A 13085-nucleotide genomic window follows, 5' to 3' on the forward strand; every position below is an offset into this window, starting at 1 on the left:
TAACGAGATAAGTTTTATTTCAACTGCTACTCAGCGCTTCTTTTTGCTCTGCCACTTTCTTCCGTTAGGTGTCATGATTTCACCGCTTGTTAAGCAATACCAATCTAACCCCCTTGTTAATACATGTACTCTTGTTTTGGCCACCCTCCCACTCAGGGTTGACTACCGAATATCGTTAGCCATTGCCGCGATAGCTCAATTCAAAGGAATCCTAATTATACTAAGTCAAGCTGACACAAAATTGACACTACAATAGTCTCTTTTTTGGTTACAACTCTGCACTGAATATATCTTCATTGCCTTCAAGTGGGCTAATTGTACTGGGATGTAGGTATGGTATTCAAATTAGTCATATCTCACATGCAAGGTTTAGATACTCTTTTCAAGGATGCTATTTCCTCTGTGGATATGGTGTATGCATGCAGATACTTTTCCATACTGTACACTAAGTGGTACTCAAAGGCTATTATTTAAAAAGGTATTATGGTATGCTACGCCCTGGTATTGAGGTATGTAGACTCGCAAAACAAAAAAGACAAGAGAAAAAATAGGATTGTGAATTTTATTCCTGAAAAATCTGCTAAACTTCATTTTTGTTGAAGTGGTCCACCATCCCCTGTCATCTGCAGTTAGTGTTCCTGCCAGAAAGGCAAGGTCTCCACACATCCACAAGGAGTGCTGTTGACACACTGGATGTACCTTTGCTGTAAAAGAGCTTTGATCTGATGCAAGGCAAACAATCAATGATAACCTATGCCAGTAAACTTTATATACATGTATCAGGTGATTGTCAGTCCAATACACAGCTACAACCTGTAAAGTAAGGGATAAAATGTACTGGTTATCTCTGGAAAAACAGATTTGTGTGGAAGGAAAGTTTGAACACTGGACTCAAAGTACCTCTCTGTGCTCCTCTGCTTGTTGTTTCTGAGACACTGTGAAGACACTATAAAAAACTGAGAAAAGGGAAAGCAGTTGCCTTATTGGTAGCATCTTGGGGTAAAAACTATGGCCATCATTGTATCAAACACAGCACAAACAAGGAGATGTTGTCTTTATGACTATCACCCTCCAAGCTGATCTTCTGACGGCAAAACCACAATTCAGAGCAAGACAGTGTCCATTGACCACCAGGACTCATGGACTTTGCCTTGGCCTATGGGATAACTTTGCCATCGGAGATCTGCTTGGAGTTAACCTCTAATCGCTACAGGGGTCCTTTAGAATCATCCATCACTAATAAACTCATCTATGGAAAAACAGTACCTTCAACACTTCCATTTTCGACTGAAAAACTCTCATAGTTAGCTTCAAGCTTCAAGAATAGAAAAATATTGATACCGTCTTTAGTCTGTGTCCATCTTGCCCCTAAGTTGGATGTTGTCAGAAGGAACTGTAGGGTGAAGAAGAGTCAACAAAGTTTTAAAACAGGTCTTGTAGGCCTGAAAAGATCTACAACATTTGCATTATCACATTACTGCAGCTTACAGATACCAATCAGGTGCATTTGGCATAAAAGAGTATAAACTGTCACCTCTTTACAAGGTTACCATTATGAGAGATCTCCTTTGGAAACTGATGTGGTCTGACAGTGGACTCAGGATGTTGAATTACATACATGTATATCACTTTTATGGCAAATATGTCTAACGGTATTTTCATTGTATACTACACAGTAAAGAGCTTAATAGTCTTTTTTAAACTTGGAACTGTTTTCAATTTTCTTATGATGTAAACAAAGGAACCTTGCGATACTGTTTTACACCAACAATGTGTAACTGTAGCCAGTATCTATCCCTACTTAAGCTAGTCTGTTAGTTGTAGTGGATAGGTCTAACACACAGACTGGAGCTAACATAGGGATGGATACATGTATAACATAACCCACGAAAGCTAAAGTCATTTCAGTCTGGAAGGAGAAAGAAACTCTCCTGTTAGCAAAGGAAGGGCACAACAGATTTGACTTCATAAATAACCTGTGTTTCCCTCCATGTTAGCCTCTTCTCAGAAAACTCACTTTTTCAAGTTGGACAAAAAGTCCACAAAATATCTTGGAATTATTATGAAACTGTTGGAAACATCAAAAACATAATGTCATCAAGTGACTTGCAGAAAAATTAGACAAACTTTTCTTACATAAGAATCCTGCATAAGATTTGTAATCTCCTAGCCTGAGTACCATCCTACATAGCTGGCTCAATACTTTTGCTTGCTAACCACTGAGCAAACGAAAGTATTGAGCCAGTGGTCACTATGGAGGATGGTACTCAGGTTAGAAATCTCCAGCAGATTCATAAACGTCTCCAGCAGATTCATTTGCTCTGTACAAACAAGTCAAATGTATTTTTTAAAATGCCTTTTTCATGAGAAGGAATTGCTTTTACTCTTGGTAGATGTCCATACTGACGACAACAGCAACACAAGGATCATTTTCTGAGGGAAAAAGACAATGTTAAGCATTCAAAAGCATTCAACAAAGGCATCCAATCAAAATCTCATCAGCCTACATTACAAGAGTTTTCTGAGAAATTAAGTGTTTTGTCTTGAGACAATTGCTGTGTGAATTACTGAAATCAAGTCAATAGTATTAGTGCTTACCTAGAATTACCTTACAAGGAAAGTCAGTCAAATTTCACATGGCTCTAACACGTGGACATATTTCTATGTTTGAAATTTGCTGCTTGCAAGAAAGTTTAAGTATGAAAATCTTTTTTCATTTAATAGCTTGATAACTGTGTGATAGTGGTAGCTGTCAGTAGTGTAATACATGCCTTTGTGGTAATCATGTATTCTCAATCTTTTTACAACACAGCTACAACTGCAGTGGTTAGCAAGGAAGTAACGGATCACAGATAAAATTGGGATGAAAATTTTTCTGACTTCTGTGCAAAGATGAAATACCCACGAGCCAAGGAACATTTCACTTCTGTTGTCCTTCCATTTCTTAAAGGGTTAGGAAGACAGGAGGAGTGAAATGCTCAAGAAAACTGACTTTATGATAGTGTAACCAGTGCATGCAAAATAGATACTGCATACATGGCAAGGTTGAAGCAAGAAAAATGTTGGAAAGGAAGTGAAAAGACGTTATGCGTTACCCGTCGCTACGACTCTTCCCCACTTTCCTCCATCTTCATTTGTTGGTCTTCTATTTTCTGTTCTTCTCAATTCTTCATCTACTTCCCTTTCCTTTCACACCAACTTCTTTTACCGGGAAATGGAAGACTGGATTTTTGGGTTTTGCCCTACAGACAGCCACCTTTTTCAGCAGCTTCTTTCTTCTCTCTTGTGAGCAAGGCCACGAGGTCTACAACTTAGAGAAACACCCATTCTTCTCAACGCAATTTCTTCCTAGTGGGTATATGTCTTCCCCAATTTCTTGAGTCTTCACTTCAAGTTGGGCTTCTTCATTTTTCTTTCTTCTGTTTTTTCTTTCTTCATTCATCCACCTTTGTAAGTAAGAGGAAGACAAGACGTTAATATCATGTTTCATGGAACCATTGCTTTATTTTACTGGGTACATGTTAGTAGTGTATACATGACCACAACATATGTTACAACTTGCCTTTCCACGCTTTTCAGAGTGTGATCAGCATTTCTATCAGCATGTGTGCCATGTATGGAACAAAACAAGCCAAATTGCAATAGGCAACATCCAGCTTCATTGTTTTTCTGGCCTTTTTGCTTTGCATGACACAAAAGAACTTCAGAATCAGACATCTTGAATGAGAACTTTTTTTAGAAAACAAGTGATCGTTGACAGCTTATGGATTGAAACAATCAGACAATTAAAGAATACAAATTTGTCTGAGGAAACCAGGCAAAGGATCATGACACACAATTCTCTGACAGAAACACTGTCATTTACAATGGATAACTTGATTACAACAGAGTCAACTATCTACAGTAGCTGCACAGTACTTCCTCTGCTCTAAGACTAGGAGTAGGTACCAGGTATTTGGACATATCGCAAAATTTTCATCGCCTATTGCATGCATCTTCCAAAGTAGTGGCACTGAATTGTTCACGACAATTTTGACAAGGGACAAAAAGTGCTATTCATTTTGCTTTTGTTTTAATTCCAGCTACCTGGGAATTTTAGAAGTGACACCTTGAAAACAACATACATTGCAAGTGCCAAAGGAATGGTATAGATATGTCCAAACCCTGGTATGACAGTTTCAACCCTTACATAATTGGTTCTGTACTTTTATCAGTTAAAGCTACACTTTGCAGACTTTCCAGTAATGTTTCATTTGAATTGTAACTAAAATTTGGAAATCATTTCTGAGCGAACAAATTTAAAACTGGAAACAGATTAACTAGACTAGCGGTACATTTACTCCCACCAACGTTTTCTAGAGTTGCAACAGTATTGTAGCTGGATGGAAATGTGGTAAGAAATATCTTGAAAGAAAGGCCATAAAATAAGCTACAAGAACCCATCTCAACAAGATAACAATTGGGACTATAGTAAGTGGTGCTCATATTTCCAGCAAGGCCCATCAACCTTCCATCTAAAGCCACATGTCGTTTTCTCTCTTTACACTTATGACATTGGGAAAACAGGGACAACTCTATCTCTGCATTTCATACACACCAAACACTTGGCAACTGAAAAGAAATGCTTCCTCCAAACTCCTCTATCTTTATAAAAAAACAAGGTTAAAAATGGAATGTTCCTACCATACTAGTAAATGTACAATGCCATTTTGGAATACTTTTTGCTTTTGCATGTTCCGTGAATGCCTAAGTTGTTACAATTCTTCACACTTTTTTTAAGCATCTACAGCAAAAAGCACTTGCATGACTCTTTCATATACCTGTAGCCAGTGTTTGCCCTAATGCCCAAACAAACACTCCTTGATAAAAATGTCTTTCTACAACCAGCATATTAACAAATTGAAATTATACTGAACAATAACAAAAGATATTACACCTTCAATACTGACCAAAACAACCAACACTTTTGACCTTGTAATGTTAGTCTTTCAGGATATTAAAAAAATTCTTTTGGCAATATCTTAAGCCCAGAAATTCAACTTTAGGTCACACAAATCTCTGGTCTAGAAATATACTGTAAGTTACAATTGAAGCTTGTATAGCAAATCACACATATGATCTTTATCAACTGTTTACAATTTTTTTTGCAAGGCTTGTGAGTGGGCATAAGAGGAAAACACTGACTAACAAACTGCACTGAACACTAATTCTAGCCCGTACATGTTTGTCTGACTGCCTCTGTATTTATCAACCACTGCACTTCTCCACCAAGACGTCATACAAATGTCACATGCTCAGAAAATGCCTCAAGTCTATTGCGACTGATTTTGCTTTTCAGCCTGATAACGTGTTTAGTAGCGACCTACAAACAAAACAAAGGAAACACAAGGGCATCAATTAAAATATATCATTAGGCAATACCTGATAGAAGATGAAACTCTCAATCAAAGAAAAAAAGGTAATGATTTGATTCAGTGAAAGCACGTCATGTGGCCACTCATCATGCAGCTCTTATAGATACTTTAAATTCAGTTCACTTAATTTCATCGTAGAGGGGAAAGGAGTTTATTGCAGTTGAAACAATTCTGTACTGAAATGCATACTTCTGGAGTGGTGAATTTGCAGCGAAAAAATGAAAACATTGCAAACATTTCAAGATCAGCAGTACATATTCTTAGTGGATTGTTTTCCATCGCTGAAATCTAAGCGAGTAAAAATGTCTTTAAGTGTGTCTGGTGCATCTATCCTTTTGCCACTTTGCCAATTGAAGATAGCAAAATTTTCCGAAGTAGGTTTTTGTTGTTCTTCTCTTCATGATACAGAACTGCATGAAATGTTTCCACATTAGGAGGTGCTGAAGAGAAGAGATTTACACTTTGGAACTTGGAAGGACAGAGTGTAAAAGAAATTGATAAAGGAGACAGAAAAGGATAAAAAGGTAGCTAGATTTTACCCGTCGAAAGAAACTGAGAAAATTAAGGAAGAGCAAAAAAGCACACACGGAGGCGTCTATATTTACTTACGTGGTGAGCGCGAGTATGAGCGGGATCGTGAGCGAGAATAGTAGCGCCTGGAGCCACGGTAGGAATATGGCGACGGTGACCTCCGGTAGTAGTCCCGGTCACGATCACGGTCTCTGTAGCCACCGCCCCCGCCGCCACCACCGCCACGGTCGTAACGATCCCCGCGGTCGTACCGATCCCCTCGATCCCCACGGTCACCTCGATCCCCGCGGTCACCCCGATCCCCACGGTCTCCGCGATCCCCACGGTCTCCGCGATCTCCCCCCGTGCTGTGGAGAAATGCCGTGTATCGGGAATTCTGTCATAGGACTATTGCTGAATTTGGATCCTACTCTGACAGCGCATCTAAACTGGCTTACTGTATGATATTCTCTGAGAGGACTACGTACAATGGCAAAATTTGGGGAACTCTGTCATAAGACTCTTTCTAAATTTGGATGCTCTTGTGACAATGCATGTCAACTTCACTGAGAGGACTACGTACGATGACAAAATTTGGGGAATTCTGTCATAAGACTCGGATTGCTAAATTTGGATGCTGTTGTGACAATGCATGTCAACTAGTTTTACTGTGTGATATTCACTGAGAGGACTATGTATGATGGCAAAATTTGGGGAATTCTGTCATAAGACTCGGATTGCAAAATTTGGATGCTGTTGTGACAATGCATGTCAACTAGTTTTACTGTGTGATATTCACTGAGAGGACTATGTATGATGGCAAAATTTGGATATTACTGTGTGAATGTATTCACTGAGAGGGCTGTGCTAGATGATAAAATTTGGACATTATTGCGTGAATGTATTCACTGAGAATATTATGCTGGATGATATAATTTGGATATTACTATGTGAACATATTCAGTGGGAGGGCTAGATGACAAACTCTGGGCATTACTGTGTGAATTTATTCCCTGGAAGACTGCTAGGTGGTAAAATTTGGATATTTCTTTTAAAAATTAAAGCTGTCTTCTGCAACCTACTGCAACATTTATACCAAAATAGGAAAGATGATATGTCCTGACATTTTGCTCAGTAAATGACAATTGGTAAGGTTTGTGTACTAAATATGTAATGTTTTGAAATGAATAGCTCACTTGGTAAACATTATTGATTCATCATTATAAATTTATACTTTTAGAATAAAATCATCTGACTCACAATTCTACACAAACAGAATAGTTTGACACTTCGGAGAAATTTTTGTCACATAATAACTGCATTACTATTTTGATTTTTTTTCAGCTGTTTCTCTGAATTCTAAGAAAGAATTTTAAGCGCAACTCTGTATAACATTTCCCGATACATGGCAGGCATTTGGTTAGTATCAAGAAAGACAACACAACACATATAAAACACAACATTTTCATACCAACAATACTGCATTTGTTGATGAAGGTTAGACACAATACTGTATTCATCTATAATTCTTCACATTTCATGCAAACATCAATATTGTACAGTTGACAGTGATCAGAAAAAAATTAAAAACACAAGATTGGGCATTTTCACTGAGCTTTCACAATTTTACGATTACTCTACTCAAAATATACGACTTATTGTTCATCTATATCTAGAACTATTTTTTTACAATGCAAACTGCACCCATGATCAGAAAATTTGAAATGCTCACTACGTGGGTCGTCCCATGTAGATGCCTGGAGTAGGGGTGTGAGCCCTCTCTGTGATGGAATAGTCCACACGGATGCGGCGTCCATCCACCTCCATTCCATTGGTACGGTCCTTGGCCTACAATTAATTATAGTGAAGACTTGCAACTTACATTTTCGCACATTGAATACTTAACGATTAAGGTGCACAAGAGAACTAGAGGTGATGAAGTGATCAGTCTTTGCATCCGTTTTGAGGCAATTTTATCACTTTATTCTGAAAATTTGCAATAGTAATGAATAAATGATAAAATATCATAAAACTATTGAATAGGTTCTAACATACCTCGACTGCATCCTCAGTAGTTTGGAAGTACACAAAGGCAAATCCTCGAGACCGGCCGGTCTGAAACAGGACGAGCAACAAACTTATCATCATCTGCATGGACCTATGCAACACCTCTCGCTAATCATAACATTCAAACCGGTCATACTGTACTATAACTATTCATACATTCATATATAAGCTATTTGTCATCACAGTGTTCATCTTAAGGCAATGTCTGGTATGCACTTTCAACGTGTGCCAGTCTTGCCACTAAAAAGGCTTGTAAATAAGTAACAAATACCATTTGTCCAATAGAAAAAAGGATTCAAAATGTACTTCCTCCATATCTTGAAAGCACATATGCCATTCTTAGTCTTACCACCAAAAAGGCCCGTTTAAAATCACATAAACACTTTCTAAAATAGGACAAATGAAATCCTAGACACCTTTTGGTCGTAGACAACTTGTACTTCTTGCAGTGGACCATAGCGGGAGAACACCTCCCGAAGATCCCGCTCTGAGGTGTACAGGCTTAGCCCAAACACACCCAGGCAGGCGCCGGTGGTCGGGTTTTCCTGTAGGGTTGCACAACTTCTGATTAGACTTAAGACGCAAAGGAAAATAGGTGATATTTTATTTGTAAACTAGGTGCAAACAAAACATAAATAGTTTTGTAAATAACTGTAAAATATAGTCCTTTGTTGCACTACACCAGTCATGAACTGTAATGAGGGGGGATACCAGTTAAGTCATGTTTGGGACAAGGCTCTTCTCACTGCAGCGCCACCTAGCAGTGGAAAGCAGAGGCACAGGTATTACAGTCCTAAGGAACAGAAACTACTGACAAGCCAACAGTGCAAAAAGAAGGGTATTATCCGAATCCATGGTTTTTTTCTGAACTTTTGAGTATTGCAGACTGCTGAGTCACACCCGACACTACTGAAGAATGAATCAACAGCCATGAGGCTTTTCCCGTGGGACTCACCCTGCTGCCGACATGTCTGCGGCGGTTGGACATGGGGGATCGGCTGTGGCTGCGCCGGTAACGGCTGCCTCCATAGCTGCTTCCGTAGTAGCTGCTGCGTCGGGGGCTGTTCACATGGAAAACAAATAATTTTTACCTGTGGTACGACTGAACATTACAACCTTAGCTAACCATTGGCATGGACTTATGGAAACTCGTATAGCAAACAGCAATACTTCAGTCAGAACGATGGAACCGAAAATGCAAAGAGTACTAACCTTCTGCTGCGAGACCTGTTGTGTCCAAAAACAGAAGACAAACAAGTTATAGATCATTCAATAGTAAGATTCGTGAACACGAAAATGAAACGAAACATATTTCAAAACACCATTTGATATTTATCTTTTTTGTTGTTGAGAATATGACAAAATGTTACTTAACCAAGGCAAATAAATGATCCAATCACGGGTGCAATAAATTCCATAAGAGCTGTCAAAGAATGTCCCCTTTCTCAGTTTCTGACAGTGACTCTTAACTACAACAGTGACTATGGCTTCTTTGTTAAAGTATAAGAAATGGCAGAAGCTAAGGTAACATGGCTTACCTATATCTCCTACGCGACCTTGACCTGGAGCGAGAACGACTGTAGCGCCGCCGGCGGTCGTACGAGCGTGAGCGAGAGCGGGATCGCGAGGCCCTGGAATGCTTGCGTGGGCTGGAATGGGTCACAGAGGAAAGAGAGGGATTTACAGCAATCCCAAAACACACATACATTTACAAATATATATTGAAAGAAATTTCTCAAACTACTCTTACACAGATACTAGCAATAATAGTAATCCATGAGCTGCAAAAAAAAGACAATGATGTTTCAACAAACTGACTATATCAGTAATAGTACTAGTAATAGTAGTATAAAATCATACAGATACATACCTGTACCTAAATATAACTCCCCGCCTGACAGATCTGTTGCGCATTACTATCAGTTATGCTGTCCTTTGGTGTCACTTTGGTCTCATTTAGTGTAGTATGAGACCATGAGGTTAGGAGATGAAAACTAAAACATTTCATCTTTAAGTTTAAGATGGCTTGATTTTAACAATTCAAGTTTCAATGCAGCTGATTATATCCTTTGCTGAAGTTTTGTCTTTGTGGTAGTACTTATGCATCTTCATTCACAAATTAAGCAATATTTGGTGAAAATTACTATTGGTACAGTCAGTACTTCAGGTACTTCATCAGGTACTTCATTATCAAGTATTTTGGACCTGTACCAAATCAATTTTTACAGTACAGTGCCAGTACACAGTGCTGGTGCGCATTGTTTCTTTGGTTCATCAAACAGTTTGTTCAATCTCACATCTTTACGCAGATCTATCACAATCATCACCCACCTGGGAGACCTGGAGGCTGACCTGGACCGGGACCTGGAAGGAGATCGTGAGGCAGCGCGGGCTGAAGGAGAGCGGGAGTACGAGCGGTTGGATCCGCTGGGCGACCGAGATCGCGAGGCCGACCGGGATGCAGATCTTGGTGCAGATCCCTTAGATCGTCTCCCAGTGCTCTCCTGTACAAAATGACAAAAGCACATCAGAAAACTGACAAAGAGAGTCAGAAGCAGTCTGAGTCATCTACCTGCCAGGAAAAAGTGGACTCTGGTCAATAAAGAACAGCCTACAATAGTCATACTCATACTCATAGATTTGTCACTGACGACAGGTGAATTCTTTGTTTCTTAGACTTTAAAAAAATGTGAGCATTCTGAAAACAATACTTGGTTATTGCCACCCCTGTCAACACTTTGATCAGAAATTGTTTGTAACTGATTATAAACAATTAACTGCCTCATGCTTTTATGATTTCAGTGTTGAACTAAACTTACACTCCTTTAGAAGTCAATTGGAATAGATTCAAATCTAGTTGTACAATAACATGTATGACTAATGATGAATGAAAAACTGCCCAACTACATCCATGCCTGGCTGCCTAATTAGACACAATGAACCATTGTATTGTCTAGAATACTGGATACTACTACTACTACTAGAACTAATACTTTTGTCTAGTACCAGCCATACTTTCGTGTGTAGCTGTGAGTATGTTGCCAACTATAGTACCTTGATTTCCTTTAATCACATATAATCCGAGGCATTTTGCTCAAATTTACTACTGAGTTCAAGAATATTTTGTAGCATTCTAACTTCTAATACCCTCAGGGTTCTCCCCAGAATTTTTTAGTATAGTGGAGGGGCTGGCAAAAATAACCCACACCAACGCGCTGCACTTTCATGAAAATGGGTTCATTTTGCAATGACAGAGGGTGTCAAATACTACAAGTATAATATACTGTTGTTATTCCTTTGTTGTGAAGTGGCAAAACTACTATTGTTTTGATCATTGCTCATTCACAAGTTTTTGCAGACAATACTGACTGGAAAAGTGATGCCACTTGGTACAAAAATCTGTGAATTGTCATTAATCTTAGCAAAACTAACAAAGAAAATAGGGAAGAAACACACTAAATTTGAAAAATAGTATAGTGGAGCTGGCTGAGAGTATAGTGGAGGGCCTCCCTTATTCCACTCTCTGGGGAGAACCCTGACCCTCATTTCTGAGACAGGCCTGTCAGGTGTGACCTACATATCAGTGGGTGGCAGCAAAGCCTTCCAAAAAGAGGACTGACCAGTTCTGGGCTATTACAGTCAGTAAACATTCCTTCTGTGTGTGTCCTGTGATTTACCAGTACATGCACTGGCCTCACAATCAGACTGGGATGCCAGTTTATCATGTTTCTGACCTGGTCACTAGCAGGGGCTGCAGGGCTATCTGCCGCTTTATATCTTAGTTTGTTCTAATGATCACTTTTTCTTAGGCTGGGGTGGGGAAAATACAACAGGCCTTGGAAGGCATTAAACAATGATAATGGATGGGGATGGTGGCAAATTTGATTCTTTAAGAAACTGATTGTACAAAATGTTAGTCTTTCCCCACAATCAAATAACATTCCTTTCCTGGATGGGAGGGCGGCCCTGGGTATGCAGAATCCTAGTGTAGCTAAGTTATATATGGCCGCACCTAGACAAAGTAGACGCACATAAATATGTAACGGTAGTCACATACATAATTTTTCAATGATCAGTTAGTCTCCAAAGAATTGAAAGAAAGCTTGCATGACATTTGATGTGAAAACATGTGCATACAGTTCTAGCTACAATCATCAAGGACATTTTATCGTGTCTTTGCTTGTACATTGTACAAACCAAATATCTTTTATTAGCACCTTTCTGTGATGTAGAATTCAATCTTTCAGATTTCTGCATACTACTTTGGTGCACTGCATACTAAAATTTATGACATTGTGTCTTTGTCAGCATGATTTGTTCAGTTGGCCTACATTCAAATATTTGGGTTAAGTCCAAAAACGCAGACAATATGTCTGTCATGCGACATGCAAGATCACGCACCAATACCGTAAGTGGACTAACCAGTTGGTCATGCTGTAAGAAATACACAAATTATGGATTAGTGTACGTGTTATAAGAACTCATGAGCCCCGCCTTGGCTGTGTATAGCAGAACACTCCAGAAAAATCACTGCAGTAAATTTCAGACCAACTTGGGCACTGAACAAGCTGAGCGTTTAAGTTTGATACATCTAGATCGTGTGTACACTTGGGCAGTACAAACAAATGCGCATTCATAAATTTTAAAAGAAAATTTTGGAAAATTCTTCAAACACGTACGAACACGCAAAAATCATCAAGCTTCTTTCATTAGCGAGTGGGTAAAATAAATTATGTGTTGGGCCAGTTTAGCTTGGATCGACAAATTCAAAGCAAAAGAACAACACGTTCGTCATGAAACGGCCAGAAACGCAAGATCTTACCCTCCGCTCTTCGTATTCGCCGTTAGTGTCGCTCATGTTGGTTGTTTTCCGACGGAATTTTGTGCGAATTTGCCCGAATGTTCAGCTCTCACACCTCTGCAAAATGGCGACCGTCTTCTCTGTCGCAATGCATGAAGGGAAATGAAATGTGGAATAGTTCATAAACAAATTATAGGGGGGCTTACTATGAAAATTAAAAATAGGTAGCTCGCTAATTATCATCTATATGATATATAAGATATAATTAAGATATAATTAGATTTAAACCAAAA

The 13085-nt window shown here is 39.0% G+C and overlaps 1 protein-coding gene across 2 annotated transcripts; it reads right to left on the bottom strand.

Annotated features, from left to right (window-relative positions):
- Positions 1-548: 548 nt before the first annotated feature.
- On the bottom strand, positions 549-12977 carry LOC118424061 (transformer-2 protein homolog beta-like). 2 transcript variants are annotated; one of them, XM_035832525.1, is made up of 10 exons: positions 12814-12977; positions 10323-10495; positions 9530-9640; positions 9204-9218; positions 8947-9052; positions 8408-8536; positions 7980-8039; positions 7660-7772; positions 6024-6292; positions 549-3446 (listed from the first exon to the last, which is right to left on the bottom strand). In XM_035832525.1, exons 1-10 carry the CDS (start codon positions 12847-12849, stop codon positions 3439-3441), a joined length of 1020 nt encoding a protein of 339 aa, XP_035688418.1. In that variant the 5' UTR covers positions 12850-12977; the 3' UTR covers positions 549-3438. The 2 variants fall into 2 exon arrangements, with proteins under 2 accessions (XP_035688418.1, XP_035688417.1); XM_035832524.1 differs by lacking the exon at positions 549-3446 and adding an exon at positions 3480-5362.
- Positions 12978-13085: the final 108 nt, after the last annotated feature.

Source organism: Branchiostoma floridae, chromosome 10 (genome assembly GCF_000003815.2).
Source record: "Branchiostoma floridae strain S238N-H82 chromosome 10, Bfl_VNyyK, whole genome shotgun sequence".
Lineage (NCBI taxonomy): Eukaryota > Metazoa > Chordata > Leptocardii > Amphioxiformes > Branchiostomatidae > Branchiostoma > Branchiostoma floridae.